The sequence below is a fragment of the Acanthaster planci genome, linkage group LG17 (genome assembly GCF_054643075.1).
Source record: "Acanthaster planci isolate LZ-2023a linkage group LG17, COTS_SCS, whole genome shotgun sequence".
Classification (NCBI taxonomy): domain Eukaryota; kingdom Metazoa; phylum Echinodermata; class Asteroidea; order Valvatida; family Acanthasteridae; genus Acanthaster; species Acanthaster planci.
The window spans coordinates 2,445,892-2,464,847 of NC_141793.1; the positions used below are offsets into that span (position 1 = coordinate 2,445,892).

Here is an 18,956-nt window from a genome sequence, read left to right on the forward strand (position 1 = left end):
CAAGGGTATTTGGATGCTTCTCTACTGGGAGAAACCTTCATGCAAAATAAAATGGCTTTTTCTCTTGAAGCAAGTTAGGGTCTGGATGAACAGTCAAACAGAAATACACCATGTCTTGTTTGTGCTGGTCTTACGCTGGTACAACTCCGTCAACCGTTCCCGCTATCAATCTGACGCTGATGTTCTGGACAGCACTTCAGTAAATGAAGCTTCCACAAAGTGGGCGGGGCATGGCAGTGAGGGAGGCACAATGACGGTCTACATACCTAGCGGGTTAATCTCCAAGTAAGTGAAGAACAGATCTCTATATTGCTGGTACAAAGCCTCCACAAACTTGGCAATCATGCTGTGGGATGAACGGAAACATCATCTCAAATTTCTATTACCAGAAATTACTGAAGTGTAACCTGAAGACAAGACTTACAAAGCCTGCATGCACATTTTAGTTTTATCCCCTATTTCTGCGTTTGCAATTGTCAGTTCGACATTATAGAGATTATAGAATGCACATGCTACATATTTTTCATTTTGATGTGCACAAGCAACTCATAACTAAAATCGCTAGAGTACTGTTACCAGTGCAATATAAACCATATCTAGGACTATTTCCATTGCTTATAACCATCTTAGAAAGGAGGAAAATGCTCTACATTGTCTTTTTTTTTTCAAAGCCACCTACTCCTGTTTTTCAGTTGGAACTTTGGCAAGCAGCTTCTCTTTCACGGTGCTGGCTGTCAGATCTTCGGAGAGCCCAACTTCATATTTCACGGCCTTGAATCAAAAGCCACCACAAAATCAAACAGAATATGACGTGATTACTTTTTATTTCAAAAACATAGGAAAACTGTCCTCCTGAGGAACAGTTTTCGAATGCAAGTTGACTGTAGGTGACAACTTTTCATACATGATGGGATTAAATTTAGAGAATTGTTTACATTGTTGGTCATCTCCAGCTTTGCACAATTCCGTCTGGCCTCAGGCAGTGTGAGAAGAGGACCACGAGTTGCAATAAACTATCTTGCTCAAGAACACAAACACAGTGAATCGAGATCACACGGCTGGATTTTAACTGACATCGTATCTGTGGCAAGCATCTCCAGAATGCACAGCCGCTTTAAGAATGGGGCCAAATCTTGTGTCTGCGGCTAGGTCAAGATTATTGCACAGTCGTGCAACCACACATAACCGTAGCATCAGGAAGCGCGATTGCAGAACTAGCCTCACCTTGGCGTCCACATCGCCGATGTCCACCCCTCCCTCGTGGTGGAACAGGATGACGTCGCACGAACGCTGGCAGTAGATGCAGACGTAGACCTCATCGGCGGGCTGGTGGGGGATGAACGGCTCGATGATGAAATTATTCAGCTTCCCTTTGGCCTCGCCGATCTGTCAAAAAGTGGGAATCAAAAAAAAAAGAGGGCTGGCGACTCGGGACGAAAATAAATCAGTGATGGTGACTTGAAGACACTACGATAAAATATGAACCGCATCCTCCAGTTAAAGCAAACAGAAAAGAAAGAGCTGTTTTGGAGAGTGTTCTGAAAAGTTTAAAGGACCCATGCAATGAAATCTTCTAAGAATCACTTCTTTGTGCATGTTTAAACTCTTCTTCAATGTGACAACTGTTTGAAATCTTTTTGGAGTTGAGTGAACTGTAAAGTGCACTTTTTCAAATACCCGGATTTGACCAAGCTTTCCCAGACAGGTGAGGGCACTCTTGGCGTTCTGTAAATCCAGGATAACACTCTTGAATATGCAAATTCATATTAGCATAAAACCCCCAAAAGGCCCCCAAATACAGATTAAAAATAACAAAACAAAAACCTAAAAAAAGGTTAATTGAAACACAAAGGTGCAATTTCAAGGATTTTAGTAACCCATTTCTATTAAAGTCGGGGAGGAACAAAGGAACAGAAGGGGACCGCAAACATAAACTTACGGCAAACTCCTTCCCCAGTCTCGTTGACAGCCATTCCTTGACGCCTCCCAAATCGACGCCCACCTTGATGAGGCCCAGCTTCCCTCTTCGCTTAATCAACTGATCGGGTTTCACCACCAGGCGCTGTGAGAAGGCGGACAGAGAGAAACTGCATCAGGGATGATTGGGGGAGGGGGCTCTTCAAGGAAATCAGGGTCCGTTTGCGAGGAGAGATTTCTACACCGACCTCATAATACCCACAAGGGCCCTACAAATACAAGTACATGTATCAGGAGGAATGATGTTGTTTAGTGCGAGTGTCTTGATGTCTCTTTAGTTACTCGTACCCTCTGTGTGCAGAGTGCAACATGTAGACCAAAGCTGACGCATTTTCCAACCTCTCACAGTTATTTTGTCAATCCTTAGGGCTGTGCTGAATATCCGAGTATCTGATCGATTAGTGAATCTCATTTTCCGTATTTCAACAATCAAATGCAAAAATTTATGAAAAGGGAGACGGGAAAACTTGCACTATGTAAGCTTGTTTCAAGCAGATTTAAATGAAAAGTGACAGAATAATGTATCTTACGATTCAAAAAGTAAATTATTATTATTATACATGGGAAAGTCAGAGTCCAAATTTTACTCAATTTATTCTGCTAATTTCATTTTATTTGTGTTATCAGATTGCTATAAAAAGTACAGTCATGGACTCTGTCGATATTCAATGAAGTGTATGAATGCAAAGTGAGGAACACTTCTCTATAAATAACTCAGATATATCCAATGGCCCAATTTCAGTTAGTGTCCTCGCAAGAAATGTGAAATGGTCTAAACTTTTGAACTTCATAGTTCAATTTCATCACCAAAGCACACTGTATCATCATAACTCGAGGGTTGCCTTTTCTAGCGACTCTAAATAGGTCCTATCCATATTTACACCTTATCTTGCTCTAAAGTTAGATCTGGTGGGGCTTAAAATATCACGCCAACTGATAAGAGTTCAAATCAGGTGATACCTTGATGCATGCATGGGTCCTTGCTGCATAGTTTGTTCATCAAACTAGGCCAATGGTAGGCCAAGGGTAGTACAGTGTTCTGCAGTCTTGGTGATGTTTCAACGAATTTTTTGGGGGGAAATTTCTGAGGCCAGGGGATGCAGGACAATTCCTTTCAGAAGTTGATATAGTCATGCTGTTACTGACCTCATTGTAACAATAATTCATGAACGACAGGTTTTTTTGAAAACGGAAGTGCAAATAAAGGTAACATTTATTTATTAGTTTCACTTTAAAGCTTTGAAAATGTTTTCTTGTTTACGAACTACTGACGAAAATGAGGTCAGTCAAAGTGTGACAAATTTCCGCTTTCGAATTGCGTTGCCCAAATATTAGTCCAGCCTTTACATTTCCTTTTCTTTAACAGGGGAGACACACACACACAAAAACCCACAGACATAGCGGCACCTCCACAAGAGAGATAAATGAAAAGTTACCAGCAAGAAAATCTCTACACTACCGAAGGTGTTAGTGCGTAACTTGAAACTGATTTTTACTGCAGATATGTTTCAAGCCAATTTCCAGCTTGTCTGGTCCATAAAAACCTGAGCATCAGTTCCCATGCAAAACAGCCTCCTGAAAAACAGGAACAGACGGACCGAAAGAGAGTCCACACAAAAAAAATCAATACATATTAGCCCCGGGCTGTGAATATCTTGCTCATGCAGTCACATATGATACACCCGTTGCTCCGTCGTTCGTTGCATTTATGCACGCGTCTGGCTCGTGGCTGGTCGTACTTCAACAGTGCTGCAGTCAGAATGCAATTAGCATGCCACGGTACGCAACAGTTTATTTACGCGTTCACGGGCGCAAGCTTTGACACTGTAAAGAAGAAATCCCCCTAAAATCAATGTTTTGAAACGATGGTTTGAGAAATTCATCAGCAGCGTTAAATTAAAAGTGCCGTGCTATGCAGCCGTATTACAGATGCAAGAGAAATGTTTTCAAAAGAATTATTTTTTGCCCTTTTTTTTCCATTGAAGCGAAAGAACCTAACTGGATGTTAAACCCTACGTGTATGTATACACCAGCTGTTTTCTGTTTACTTATCTCTCTCATGCTTGTTTGCCTTTCAGGGCTGGCATAAAATGAATGCATTGCTTTTGGTATGAAGAGTACTCGTGTGTGCTGTACTCACAACAGCTGATCCTGAACCAACTTTTTTTTAATGTAAATGTAGTCTTTATGGCATTTTTCAGGCATGAGGCTAAACTTAGAGGCTTTTTGTAACAAGGGGGGGGGGAGTATGAATATTTGAAATGAATATTTGCATTAAATTGCTTCTGATCATATTGGGGAAAAAACCTCTCTTGGGGGAGGGCACAGTCCCACTGGCCTCCTTGTCGTTGTTGTTCATCTGTGACAAAATGGTTTTTTTTTTCAGCGAGTGCATTGCAATACCAGCATACAAAATCTCCTGCTGATCGGAATGGACATTTCAGGCTCGAGCTCATTTATCTTCTTTTGGGGGCATTTATCTACATGTACACTTTGCCCAAGGAGCAACGTTTGGCCAAGTGCACACACGTCTGCTGGGGTAATCAATCATCTTTCGAGAGGGGAACGACTCCAATCTCATTTCCAGGCTCAGGCTGCCCAAATGCTGACCCTTGGCAGAGCGCCACGTGAACCTACATGTACATGTATCTTTGTGGCGGCCTGTGTGTCTACATTCTGTAACGAAATCCTCTTGCTGCGCTGATGCAGCCCAGCCTTGTAAATCTCATTAGCAGTATTTGCCAATTTTGATTTCAGTGAAAAAAAATGGCAGCAAGTTGCCCAGGGGCCAACTATTCCTGCATATTTGGCGCAGAATTTATAAGCAATTTCTACAATCTGCAAGAAATCATAAAATTATTTCATAATTCGATTAGACCTTATTAGGGACAAACCAAGATACATGTGCTAGACAACTTCAACATTGTGTGCAAGTCAGATGATACGACTCACGGTGTTAAAATGATCGCACTAGCTAAGGGATCTGTGCTCATCAAACAAACTTCCTGAAACCTGTTATTGTGAAAAGTTGCAGTTCTAAAAAAGGGTGGAACCATTACACGTTTAAACATGTTTAAATGAAAAAAGTTCCAAATCCACTTACTGACTTTCCCAAACATTTAAATGGAACCGCCCCCTTTTAGAGGCTTGACATTTTGATTGAAGCAATCTGGCGTTCATTTTTATTGCAAACAATGCCTGTAAAATGTAATCTGATTTTCAGAACACGTTACTGCTCGGTCATATCAAAGGAATTCCATGAATTCATCAACGGAACTTTGTGTCAACTATTTACATTGTGTGCAATTCATTGTTTGAATGACGCCGTGATGAGGGTGAGACAGACACAGGTTAATGGTGCAGGGAAGTTTTCAACCTTTTTCAAATTAAATGTAAATCCCACCAGTAGTTCTAAACCAGGCAAAGAACTTTCCTTGTCAGAAAACGTCCCGGCTTCCAAGGATTTTCATGGTGTCACATCGTGTACTTTCAATTAAGCGAACAGCGAAGCTGTTCAGATGGTTGACAATAAAACCGAGGTCAACAAAGATAGAGTACAGAGGTCAGATATTTCGGGTGGAAACCCAACCAGAGATAGTCCTTACACTGTAAACACAAGACATACTGTGATTCCTTTATCACAGGCTGAGGAAACAAATCTGAAAGTGGGAAGGCATTATGAACAGAAGAGAAACTTAACAGGAGATCTGAAGCAATTAATCATAAATTATACAAAAATTACTCCACAAAGAAACAAATGGAAACAAATGAAGAAAGGCAAAACTGACTGCTTCAAATTATTACGAAAAAGTATTTTATCATTTCAGAAAATGACCCCAACAGTATACATACGAAGTGTATTAATTAATAATCCATGGATGACAGGTGAGAAAAATTGGATCCGAAACATTTGGCAAAACTCACTCTAGCGTAAAATTGTCAAATTGCCCGTGCATTCAGTAAATGACTTACACACAGCAGGCGCAGCGTGCGTGTGATTATGCTTGATATTTAGGTAGGAAATGGGCCTGGGAAAGGGAGGGGGCGTGGCTTTCATTTAAATCTTTGGAGTTTGAACAATGATTCACAGCATTTTCAGTTAGCACATTTATGACCTTGCTTTGAAATGTTTCTTGTTAGAGTTTCATTTACCGCAAAGGATTCTCAATTGCAGATTCGTAAAGCACACACAAATTTCTTTCCAAATTTATCCGTCATTTCAGAGTGTTTGTAATTATCATTACTTTTGCTTTCCACATTATTTTTGTTGTTGTTTTTATGAATACTAATGGTTCAGCTAAACAATAAAATTTGTGATACTGGAGTTCTAATTTTGCAAATTACAATTCCAGAATGGTCACGTGATTATCATGCACATGCGCCAAACTTTCAGCGCAATGAGCATTCATGTACATGTACATACACTATGTACATGTACATGTAGGCTGTGCATTTGAAAACTGTGTGACAGTATTTAACGGAAGCAGTGATTGTATACCGTTCGGAGTTTGGATGAGGGTGCCAGCATTTTTCATGGTTTCTGCAGCTGAGAGGAAATAATTACTGCATCTTGCTGGCTGTTTTGTTTGCTGCATGGATAATTTGCATTCTCCTACAAGTCCCCCTGATTGGTGGGAGTGACGGAGTTGACAAACTGCACCATAAAACAAATCTGCTGGCACGATGAAGAAATTAATGGACAAAAATAAAAGCTTCACGTGCATGAATATATATCACGTGTACACGATCCACACAGCTTTATACATCGTCATGTGAACATACTGGTACGAAAAATCGAGCAAACAAAATGTATCTTCAACAAACAGTCGCATGCATTTTGTAAAAACCAAAATGAACACTTTCATGTTCTTATCACTTGGCATGAAAACATTTACCAGATCGGCAGAGTTCATACATAGCCTAACCTCGGCAGGCACTAGGAAATTGATATTACTGGCATGCGGTACTCTAATGAGCAATAGACTTCACTGCCAGTCTTGTCAGTATTCTAGCCTTTGAACATGTTCAGTGGACGATTCAATGCTATGCTAAAGGCTGATTTGAGTTTGGCCTACATGGTTCCTCTTGAGTAATTGTACTGAAATTCTAATACAGCTGATGCACATCCATCTGCAATGTGGGATTGTTATCTTCACACACATGCGCATGCCAGCACATTGAATTTTGATGGGGAAGGACTGCAATGCATGACAGACTTGGTCAAGTCTACTTCAAGAGGTGAGATTTTCACTTGTGTTATTGACTAATAGGATTCGAGCTGGCCCTGATTACTGGCTGAGCAGAAAGCATCAGACGGACTTCCCAAATCTATCCAATTATCTAAATTGAGGGACTGCTGAAAATGTCAAACCACTTGAACATGATATCAGATTCCGGCAGCCATGCCCTAACTGCGCTCATGCACACAGGCTGTGCATCATGCTACTGTGCGAGAACGCGAACGGTACATATACAACTGCACGTTGAAAAAAAAAAAGGCTTCAAGACATAAATTTGGTGGAACAGTACCAGACAGTTTTCGACATGGGAAGAGAACAGACTTGTGTCTACATGTAGCTTGTTGACCGCATAGATGAATCCTGCCAACTTTCACTGGACATTTCTTCCGGCCCCCTCTAATGGCCGACAGCAATGCATTGGGATTGGCACGAAGCAACTGTCTTAAAACAGTAGCACTGTTATAGTTGTAGCAATGCTTTCTGCCATTGGTGGGGGCCTCTACAAATGATGAATGATAGCATTACCATGGTTACTGGATTCCTGGAAATCAAATCCTGCATCAACCTTATCAAAGATTTGATTCCCACGAGGGACTGACTCCCTTTCTCTGAAATTTGATTCCAGAAACCTTAAAAAAGCACCAAATGAATGCAGAAGAACCTGCAGCTGTTTTCCTAATAAAGTGTCAATTCTCCAAAAAATTTTAAGGCACAGAAATATTAAATGTCTTGTTGATATTCTAAAATAGTGAATTACCATTGTGCATGTAAACTCCTGATAGATGGCATTCGTTCACCTTTTATTTCTGCCAGTGAAAAATGATGGACACGCATGAAATTTGAAATCCATTCAAACACATGTCGGAATCGCCCGGCATCATCTGTTGACTTACCTCGGTGAGCAGCCAGGGGTTCTGAGAGGTCAGCTGATCCCAGTCCACCTCCTCGGTCACGGTGGCCCACCTGTTGGGTGCGACCCTGTCGCACTGCAGATGCTTCTGCAGCAAGTTCTTCCCCGTTGCTTCTCTGATGGCCTTAGCTGACATCTTTGGGGGTTGTTATTGTTCTGTAATTCTTTCAATTTCTGTAAAGAAAAAAAAAAAAACCTTTTAAAGTGTTGAATATGCAAATACATGTATTTGACACGAAAAAGTGAAACTGAAACTGAATTACCATAAACAGATCTCTTCCGTCCCCTGAAATTGTAAATTTAAAAGATACAAATACTGCTGACATTTGCTGCTTAAAAGAACAAAGCCACACAAGCAAGATTCAATCAAAATTTGAATAAGTCAACAGCAATTGAAATATTGCCCACTGTGACAAATATCTTCCTATAAAAAACAAATAAAGTGGAGCAAAAATCAAAACTAACTTTAGCCCGAACAGTCCTCAATCTTCTGATTTCAATATGATTCTGAAATAATAAAAAAGATTCCCTCTGGTTTCATATGAAGTTCATATGGTGACGAGTCAATGTCAAACCACTTTTCCTTGCTGTCCTGCTCTCGGTATCCCGGATTTAGGGTGCAAGGGAATTCCATGGCATCCCTCAGGCATTGTGTGGTACCATGACGTCACAAGTTAAACCCGGACGGACACATGTACAACAGGAACAATTTTATGTGTTTTGTTCCTCTGTAGTAAAACTACCAATTGGCCCCAAATCTTTCACTCACTACCCCTGAAAAAGCGTAAATGTATAGAAAGAAAACAAAAGAGTTTGATGCTGGAATATCAGTAAAATCGGACACGAACATGCCAACAAATCCTGGCTAATTATACACAACGATGGGTCGTAAACCACCACCGTGATTTCTAACGGTCATCGCCCGTCACGGACCCGGCACTGATCGGCAGCGGCACGGTGCTGCTGGAAAAAATCATCGGAGCACGTGACGTGAAATTTGTGGTCATTACAGTCAGCAAAACTCGTCAGACAAGCAACTCAGATGAACACGAAATACACTCGATTAAACAGTCATTAATAAAAACCGTGCTTACCTTGCTCTGAGCTTCATAAAATGGTAGGATTTCGGCTCTATTTCTTTTCCCCAAATCCCGGATACACTCGGCAGACCAGCCGTCGTCAGCGTCAACTATGCATTCATATCATTTGCACACATATCATACGCTCTGTACATGTTGTATTGGATATGCACGCAGCATGCGCATGGTGTCATATCACACCACATGTCACTAGTCTAGTGCAATCGTGACACGCGGCGAGCCATGAGGTCAAAATTACCATATCGGCATTATGATTGGCCCATTTTTGTTGAAGATCCTCCTCGTTGCTTCTAATCGTGAATATCAAATAAGATATTTCAATATAAAGTTTTGTTTACCTTAAAAAGTCAGGCAAAAGTGCAATTATCACGCAGGGAAATACATGTAATACATCTCGTGAAACATTTAATTTTATTAAAAGAGCCGAAACAGAGGTTGGCTCGTTCCCATGAACAGTAACGCAGGGTAGAAAAACTACAAAGATTTTTTGGTTCCTTTTCGGTAGCAAGTGCGTGCCGCAAACCAGAAATTTAACTTTAACGAATCTTCATCATATCAATACACTTTCTCATACAGATAAATACCAGAATCAGCTTTTCTGCACCGAGAAACCATTCAAACACGGTATCCTTCACCATCTGCCCACCATCTCCCCTGACCCTTTGTGTGTTTACTTTCATGACACAAAGACTGCCAGGTGCCCTCTACGTGCGTGAGATGGAAAAAGGCATCAGGATGATCATTTTTGTTTTTATTCAACAACATGTTTTTTAAGCAGCCAAATAAATGTTTTCCAGGACCCTTAAATAATTTAAAAACCTGCTATTACAGTAGGTGTACAGTGCACTTTGACATTTAATGATGCTAAAGCAAGGTACCCTGAGAAGTCAAAAATACATGTACAATATGTGGAATGCTTTTGCGTACAAGGGGAGGGGGTGGAGCCATGCGTGGGGGGGTCTGAAAAGTCGGCATTTCGTCGGCTTACAAACTTTATGGGGGCCCCCTAGACACAATTTGTCGACAAATTTGTACTCTTCGTTAATGTTTGAAAACTATTTTTGACATCCCTATAAAGTTAATAAATACATTCAAAAGGGCCCTCTTTTCATACTTTCATGGGCAACCGAGGGCGGTGCAGCTTTGATGTAATCCAGGGAAGACATGGTTCACTGCATAGGTTTTTCTGTTCAGTTATGAACCCAGAAGTTACTTGGTGAAAAGATTTTTGAGGAAGGGCTGCTTCCTTGTTGCTATGCACTTACACAACAACGAATCACAAGAGATAAGAGAAAAGTTAGGCCAGAAAAAAGTACATGTATTTTATGCATAAGCCAAAGTAACATTGGGGTTTTCCTTCCCAGGATGACATCACAGTTTTGTTATGAATATGGAAATATGAATTAGCAAAAAAACTAAAAGGGCAACAACAAAGCGATGCTTTACCCTTCGCTGGTGGGGGCCGGGCCGGGGCTGAAATGCAAAATATCCATGTAAGTATGGTTTATACGTGATTATTACCCATATTGTGTGTCTGCTAACCTGAAACAATTCCACCGCTGCGAAAATATCATGCCTATACCGAATCAAAAATACAAGCTATATCTGTATTTGTAGAACTATTAGAAATGCTCATCTGGGACGTCTTCTGTCACTTCCAATTCCTGAAATGAACCTTTTTTTCATACTGCAGCTTCTTATTGGCGCCCTCTTTTGATCACGTCAGTTGACGAACATTTAAGCATTCCTACTTCGTTGGCCGATATCCTGGCCACGGTTTGGTAGGATAGGAAACCAATGGAAATCTTTAAACGGTTCCCGCGCTTTCAAGAACACAGGATCTTCCATATGCCCATCACGCGTGAACCAGTGCACGCCGGACGTACATAGTACATGTACACACTTTACGTACGCCTGCACGTACGTACGTACGCGCAATTGTTACTACGCGAGTTTCACATGGACGGACTTTCGATGTGGTCTGCGTAGCTCGATTGAACCCCAGAAGTTTTAAACGCAGCAGTTCAGAGCGACATGTCTGATCAGGTATCACTTTTATTGAATAAATTCCACGTCTATTTCGTTTTATCCATTGGAAGTCCTTTATGTTTCTCAGAGGAGGATGAATAGACCTAGTAGTCAATTGCCACTGTCAGTCTTGCCAGTGCCGATGATTATCATTATACATAGTCCAACACATGTACAGAACAATGGAAATGTGATGCATCAGTATCGTGAAAAAATTGATTGCTGGCTGGGCGCGATCACTTGGGGTTCGGACAACTCGACCGTTTGCCAACTTGACTTCGGACAACTAGATCGTTGTACCGTCGAGACAACTCGACTGTCCCTGGGTAAAAATGAGTGACAAAGCGACCGTGTAGACAAGTTGTCAGTTGAGCATGTTGAGACAAGTACTAATGCCTGGTAGGGCCTAGTCCGTTTAGACATGTTGTCCACTCGGCCCGGTCATCTGCTGAGATGACCTTGTGAAATAGGGAAGAGTTCCATATATGGATGGCAGTAATGATTCCCTGCAGTGACCTAATAAAATAGCCATCAGAAAGCAAAAACATGTCCAGAAAAGTTAACTTTAGGAGGGAAAATACCAAGTCGTTCACTGAGAAAACGCTTCAATTTTTCAGACCAGTCTCATAGGGGTTAAGCACGGGGTGTCAAGTGGCATTCATATATGGAACTCTTTCTGTGAAATACTATGCCTTAATAACGGGTGGGAACTTCACGTAGCAGATAGACAAGCCTAACTTCTGAGGTACTATTATAAAAATTATGATTGCAGTAAGTCGATCTTTGCGTGGTCAATCGATCTTACACCCGCGCTGACTTAGCCATGGATTTGAGTACATGTATTACAGTAGTTTTCCTAGTTCCTAGGTTTGAATCACTTCAAATAAAACCAACCTCCTTTGTGGTGTTCTTCAGTTCTACATTCTCAGACAAGTTCTGTTTAAAAGGTGAAATGTAAGCTTGTTGTCGAGCAAAACTTGCTCTCGGACAATTTCTAGTAAACAATTTTTGGCCAGAGTTCCGATTCGCACTTTGACAATTTTGAACGGTGTGTCAAAAAGTCACGAAAGGCAAAAAAAAAAGACAAATATTTACTGGGCGATATGTCACTCACTTTGTGTGGTCCTAAATTCTCTTCATACTCAACAGTCATGATGCACAGTTTTACATCTAATGCCTGTTTAAAATCAAAATGACTTTTAAAGTTTCGGTTTTAGTAAAACTGGCCGAAAACTGAACTCATGTTTTTTCTTCTTTTTGGATCACACAATTTATGTTGTGAACTCAGCTCACCAGGGGCCCTTTAGGAAATCCCGGACCATAAAGCCCCCTTCCAAAACTATCATCTGCAGCTATGACAGCCGTGAAAAGGGCGAATCACATCAGATTAAACACATTAAACATGTTGCTTGTAATTGTATTTGGGTCATTCCATGAGGTTGGGGCATAATTTGTGACGGTGTGCTTGTTACATGGGTAACTTTTACCTCCTGTCAAGTGTCATGACCTGTAGAGTAGGTCATTTACTTTGTAAAAGTAACACACACCTCTGTATTAAGCTTTGCAAGATGTACAGTAATGTCAGTATGGAATCCACATGCAGGAAAATAACAGTTCATTTTACGGAACTCATGTAACTAATGACAATGACCAATCTACATTAACTACAAGTTTTGTTTATTGGGGGCTTGAACTTCACAGGTTGGGCAGGAAAACAAGCCGGGCACCAACGAGGGCGAAAATGCGAAAGGCGCCACTTCGACCGGCACAGACTCGATCAAAATCAAAGTCAGGGATGAGGTAAGCAGGCAGTCATGGGGAAATGTCGTATTTGGATTTTGTTCTGCGGCGCTTTCCGGAGGTTGCTTAGACTTTCCGTCAGAGGTTGTGGGCGAAAGATTGATTCGTCATCGTTTTGATGAATTTCAAACGGAATCATATGCATCATGGACCTTTTTCTTATTGAATTATCCCGACTGGGATGCAGCAACCGATAAAAAGTCTGCCTAATGAAGTATGGTCCTTCATGTGATTGATTAGTCTCACTTTCTGGCCAACAGATGGGCACGGAGGTTCTGTTCAAAGTCAAAATGAGCACTCAGATGAGGAAAATCAAGGAAAAATACTGTGAGAAAGCGGTGAGTTGCCAACAGTGTTTGTCACGAGTTACATGAATTACGTGAGTGGGAGTACCATGACTTCACTATAAATATGAGTATTTCTGCATGAGTACAAACGTACAAATACTGTGAGTACTTCTGCAATAATAAGAGTCCTGCGTGAGTACACTTATAAGTACTTTACCGTGATTACAGGTAAACATACTTTTGCTTGTGTGTGAGTACAATCACTTTTTTATAAATTCTAGGCTGAGTACTTCACCATGAGTATGAGCGCTTCATTGTGAGTATGAGTACATGGGTTGTTAGTGTAAGAATGTGCAAGAATTCAAGTAAGAGTATGTATGAGTATGTATGTGTACACGACGATTCGTCAAGCACTTTTCTTACTAGTTGGAGCACACATTTTCCATTGTGAAATCATGGGGGGTGTTTTGTCTCCAAAATTACTACTTCAAGCATCTTTCATAAAGTTTACCTAAGAGTGAGTGATAAAAATTTGAGTTTCTTGAAGTGGTTCACAGCTTGAAATTAAAGAATTAGAATCTTGAAAAAAATTGTAAGGAGTCCTTGAAGTGACACCAGCCTTTGCAATGTTAATAGATGAACTTTTTCTCAATTTCCTACAGAGTAAAAATGTAAGCAACATTAGGTTTCTCTTTGATGGGGAGACGATAAGTGATGACACAACACCGAAAGAGGTAACAATTATCCCTTAAAAAAAAAAAAAGAAAGCTAAATTAGCTTGTTGTTTCTGTGTCCCCACAGTGGGTGTGACGTATTCAATATTCCAGTCTGTCATTCCGTTTGGAAAAAGTAATTGTTTGCTTACTGTTCCCAAGTTCGTATTTCAATTGCCACAAAAAATGCCTCACCCATGTCGACATGGCAAGTTCCTGACATTACGTGACTTTGAACAAAATGCCCGAACTAGAAATTACACCACAATGCAATTGATGGAGGGAAACCGATGCTCAAGTTGTTTCAGACAATTTTTGGGATTCAGTGCGGTAACGAGAACGGGAAGTCAGACAGAGTATTCTCTCAGTTGCCCAAAAAGCCCTAGATGCAGTAACTGTAAGAAGTGCCGCACAAATTCTGACCAAGTTAAGTTTCTTAAAGCCATGAGCACAATACCCACTTCCTTGCTTAGAGTAAAAATAATCTATTCATTTATAAGCTCACATTTTATCTAGATATGTTCAAAAGCGCTGTACAATAAAGACATTAAGCATGGAACAATGAAGACATTTAAACATGGTTGAGCCGATGGCATACAAGGGTGCCTCGGGCAGCCACCAAACGACCCATATTCACCAACATCAGTAAAGAGGAGACAGTAAGAAGCAGTTACAGTTTTAGAGATGGGAGGAAAACCCCAGAGGAATATTCTGGGTAAAACCCACAGAGTCAGGTAGGGACTGAAAACCCAATTCACATGTGGACCGGGCCGGAAACATACAGAAAATCACAGTGCACTTCATCGCTCAGTGGTCAAATGCGCTCACACTCACGATCTTAACCTCAATCTTTCTTAGGTGTTTCAGACTCAAATTTTTCAAAAATGATACCTGGTTTCTTGCAGATGTTCCGGAAAGCCTCTAAAATGCCACTTGAAAAAATGCCCATGTTTAGCAGATCAAAACTTGCAGAAAACTTCACATTTTTTCGTGGACCTTTTGATGAGGAGTTTGAGCAACTCAAACCCCATCCATTCGTGCAGAAATTGCTGAAAATAGCGTGGCTCCCACAGGCTAGAAATCAATTTTACTGCATGGTTTCTTCGGGCAGTCTAGTGACCCGGTTTTTGTGCACAAAAACAATCCATGCGCGCACAGTAGCCCATTTCGGTCAACAACACATTTCGCTTCGGGTCTTTCCCGTCGATTGGGGATTTTCTGAATAAGTCATCATGGTTATGCACGGAGCGGCTGGAGAAAGCTGTACACAGACGAACAGGAACAAAGTAGAGATCTCCTGCGTATTTTGACTAAATTTCCAAGTCGGGAAGCCAATGTACGCCAATATGTGGGTTATCTAAACCCCTGCCAATATTGATAAGACGAGGTACGGTACCTGCTATATACCTGTAATAAGGTAATCTTTTCAGTCCCAATGACCATGTTATGAAACATGTTAAACTGTACCATGCCTGAGACAAGTTCGTTGTGAAAATAACATTGTCGGCAAGTGGTTAGCTGGAACTTTTCTTGTCGTTGACAGCTTCAGATGGAGGCGGAGGACATCATCGAAGTGGTCTCATCGCAGACGGGAGGGCGCCACACGCCCCGCTACTGACACCCACTGCTCTGAGACACCTTGAATGTTCATCTGTCCTCCGGGGGGGCTCTGGTCTGATGCAGGTGGGCTTCTCTCTCTTCAAGAGGAGAACAAAGATGTGACTGGCACGACTAAGTTGTTTTCAATTCCCGTAATTCTCTGAGTTTCTCCAAAGTGCGCCCCACTTTGGTCAGTGACTCTGGCAGGGAGCATTTTTCCGCGAGACAACAATTAACCTTGTCCATTAAAATTTCTGCAGTGGATCAAGTACAAGAGACACGTAAATATGGAATTCTTTTTGACGCATGATGGTGGCCACAGAGACAAACGTGTACTTCAGATTTTTTTTACATGTACATAAAATTTAATTGCTTTGTTATCGGTGAAAAAATGGCAATATTTATTTGGAAAAAACCACCATACTTTATTCTGTGTCTCAAAGTAAAATTTCCTAAAATTCCAGTCATTCCCCCCCTCCCCGCCGCCTTGGTAAGATAATCCCCTCCCCAACAAAATTGACCGAGATACATCCTGAGTTGCACATTGGCATCTTGGTCTAGTAACTGTAGGCAAGGGGGCAGTGTCAAAGCATTCTCCTTTCAAGATGGTTGGCACCATGCCACAATTGTTTTTGGATACTGTAAAAGAAAAGTGGCCTTAGTGAGCCACATAGCCAGGAGTGCTGAAGTTGCGATTGTCCGTGGCCATAGAGTCAAGTAATTAGAAAAAAACACCCAGAGGTCCTGTTTGTCAAGTTTAAGATGTACATGGTTTTTTCCCAGACCTTTGATGCAAACGTCCGGTGTTACATAGGACGTGCCCTCCACAATGTTCACGTATCGGAGTTTCCCTTCCCTTTTTTTTCGGTACATGTATTATATGCACATGCAAATGCTCCTTGGGAAAATGTACAGCAGTGTAAACTCCATTGTATCCCTAGTTTGTGTATGCTGCCAAGATGTGTGGAGTTTTTCATACACTGCATTAACCAAAGATTGCCGTCGGGAAACTGACTTGGACCCGTCTTTGCCAAGAGAATCTATATGATTCTGCAAGGGCCACAATTTGAATGTTAGCGTTTGTTTCCGTCATTCTTGTCTTGTTTCGCGAAACATTTTTTGAAACATTGAACTTGATGTATGTACAGTGTGTCAAATTAAACCAATTGGTTCATTCCATTTACAGATTTAGGGGTAAACAAATACACTATCTACAGGCTTCAGGTTTTAGTGTTGTAACAAGTCCCAGTCTTCAGAGTTTTTGTGTTCACCTGTCTCGAATTTGTACAAAAATCATAATAAAGCTAAGAGAACGGGATTGATGAGATCTAGTTGTCAACGGAGGGGTTTTGTTCAAGATAACAAATTGGTCTTCAGAACGTCAACCTTATGCAATTGGAACTAATTTTTTTTTTTGTTTTAAACTGCTAAGCTTAGGATGTACTGGGCATGTAGCAGTGCGAAATACCAGCAAAAGGGTATACATACGTAATGAGATATTAGCTGGTAACCAGGGATATACGCTCAACATCTTAAGCCCAGCAGTTTTTCAGACCCAGGTGATTGAATAAAATCAAGAGCCTTTTTTTTTTTTTCATTTATAAGGAGACAGTTGATCGGTTGCTGCGTCAGGTGTTTTCAGTCGTTCTCTCTTCAGTGTAAAAATAATGTGTTGGATTGCTTGCAGGTAAATGAAGAGTCGTTTCTCAAATAAGATTCTGTCCAAAGGGGGAAATAGGAGAAGAACCAGGAGTAGGAGTTTTGTGTGGTGTTCTAGTTCGATGTGTTTTAGGTAATTTTAGCCAGAAATTTATCTTTCTATATAAATACACTGTAATATGAAGACGCATGTGAATATAACCCTCATGCATTGCTTACTGTACAGTTTAGTACTAGTGTTGTTACCTACCGTATCACATGCTTTTAATGGAATCAGTTCTTTATCGTAGATTTTGCTGTCTTTTGTTTCTGTCTTATTGGCCAAAGAGGGCGAATTGGCACGACTGAGCTAAAACCGCCAATTTTGGCTTGGTATTTTGTGAATTTGATTGTTTCATTTTTCTAGTCTAGTCTCTAAGTGTCGTTTTTCCTTCACCTAAACTGTACACCGCCTGTACCTTGTTCGTTTTGGTCATGTTCCCTGACCCATAAATGCAAGTACCAGCCTGATTTTAGTCAGTCTTGATGAGTCGAGGTCAGTTAAGTTAGGCACAAACCGGAAGTCAGGGCTAACTTGACTTGTCCCCTGGTAAACTGGGCGCTAACAGGAGAAGCAGCGCGCCTTGGAGAACGTCAAATTGAATGTAAATATGGCCCGCTGACCTGTCTCGGTCAAGTGAAACTTTCAGCAGGGGTGAGATTTGTAAGGATTTTCCCTGATTTGGGGTTTCTTTTTAAATGATCCCTTTAAAAATGTTGGAAATACTGTGTAAAATGAAAGTGTTTTGGGGTATAAATGTTGATATTGAGCACAAGATATGGGTATCAAACAGATGCAGTCATTGCATGTATAGACAAACACAAAATGAAGTTTACCATAGATTCCATGCTACCGTGGGGCCCTCAAAGCCTCCGAGTACTTTTGTAGATCTTTAATTTTCCTCCAGTCTGACTCCAGACTCGGCCTAATTTTACTGGCTATCAAAAAGAGAGCCGAGGTACTTTAAAACGTTTGGATTTTCGGCAAGCTTTGAAAAGTAAAAATTGTATCATATTCGTCTTTTTCTTCTCGAGTTGAGTGCACATCGTCAAGTAAACCCATTCTGGTTGAAAAGAAGAGCACTTTTCAAATCAAATTTTATGTTTGGGTTAAGGGGATTGTGAAGTCATTGCAAACGTATAAGGACTTGTCAATTTTCCATTTGTTTAAAAAAGTTTCCACCAGATATCAGTGTCTTTGTTTTTCGTGCGTGTCGTCTGCCGCTGGATACCGTCTCTTTCTCTGTACAATGATACTTTCAATAAAATTCATTTTGAGAACGGCGTGTATCAATGTGGAATTATTCATTGGCGTTCACTGGTTGGAGCAAGTAAATAAAGTGGCTGCACGCCCCTTTGTTTTATACAGTTTTCGAATTGAAATAGAGATTGAGAGTTAAAAGTCAATTCAAGGGTGAAATGGATAGCCGAGTTGTCTATTTGGATCAAACCAGAACTTAGTTGTACAAGGTCGGGGGAGGGGACTTTGCTTTAAACAACAGATACTTGTCGTGTACTTCGACAGAAGTTTTTACCAATTTGATTATAATTACATCATGTACTTCAGTCCACCCTCCATTTCCAGCAATCCTCTCTTTCGAAAA

General features: G+C 40.9%; 2 protein-coding genes across 5 annotated transcripts in view; one reads left to right on the forward strand and one right to left on the reverse strand.

Annotated features, from left to right (window-relative positions):
• LOC110982591 (ATP-citrate synthase-like) overlaps positions 1-9,378 on the reverse strand; it is a 28,012-nt gene extending 18,634 nt beyond the window's left edge. For 2 of the 4 annotated variants that reach the window (XM_022241120.2, XM_022241117.2), the window contains exons 1-6: positions 9,222-9,378; positions 8,111-8,301; positions 1,940-2,062; positions 1,225-1,386; positions 680-771; positions 267-346 (exon numbers count right to left, since the gene is read on the reverse strand). In XM_022241120.2, the coding sequence (XP_022096812.2) occupies positions 267-346; positions 680-771; positions 1,225-1,386; positions 1,940-2,062; positions 8,111-8,263 (610 nt within the window). In that variant the 5' untranslated portion in view covers positions 8,264-8,301; positions 9,222-9,378. Of the gene's footprint in view, positions 1-266; positions 347-679; positions 772-1,224; positions 1,387-1,939; positions 2,063-8,110; positions 8,302-8,592; positions 8,884-8,975; positions 9,191-9,221 lie in introns of those variants that run through there. The other 2 variants (XM_022241119.2, XM_022241118.2) reach the window with 2 other exon arrangements.
• Positions 9,379-11,060: 1,682 nt separating this feature from the next.
• Positions 11,061-18,633, forward strand: LOC110982566 (small ubiquitin-related modifier 1-like). Its single transcript, XM_022241060.2, has 5 exons — positions 11,061-11,273; positions 12,957-13,055; positions 13,316-13,393; positions 14,005-14,076; positions 15,599-18,633. The coding sequence occupies exons 1-5, from the start codon at positions 11,262-11,264 to the stop codon at positions 15,671-15,673; spliced, it is 336 nt and encodes a 111-aa protein (XP_022096752.1). The 5' UTR covers positions 11,061-11,261; the 3' UTR covers positions 15,674-18,633.
• The last annotated feature ends 323 nt before the right edge of the window (positions 18,634-18,956 follow it).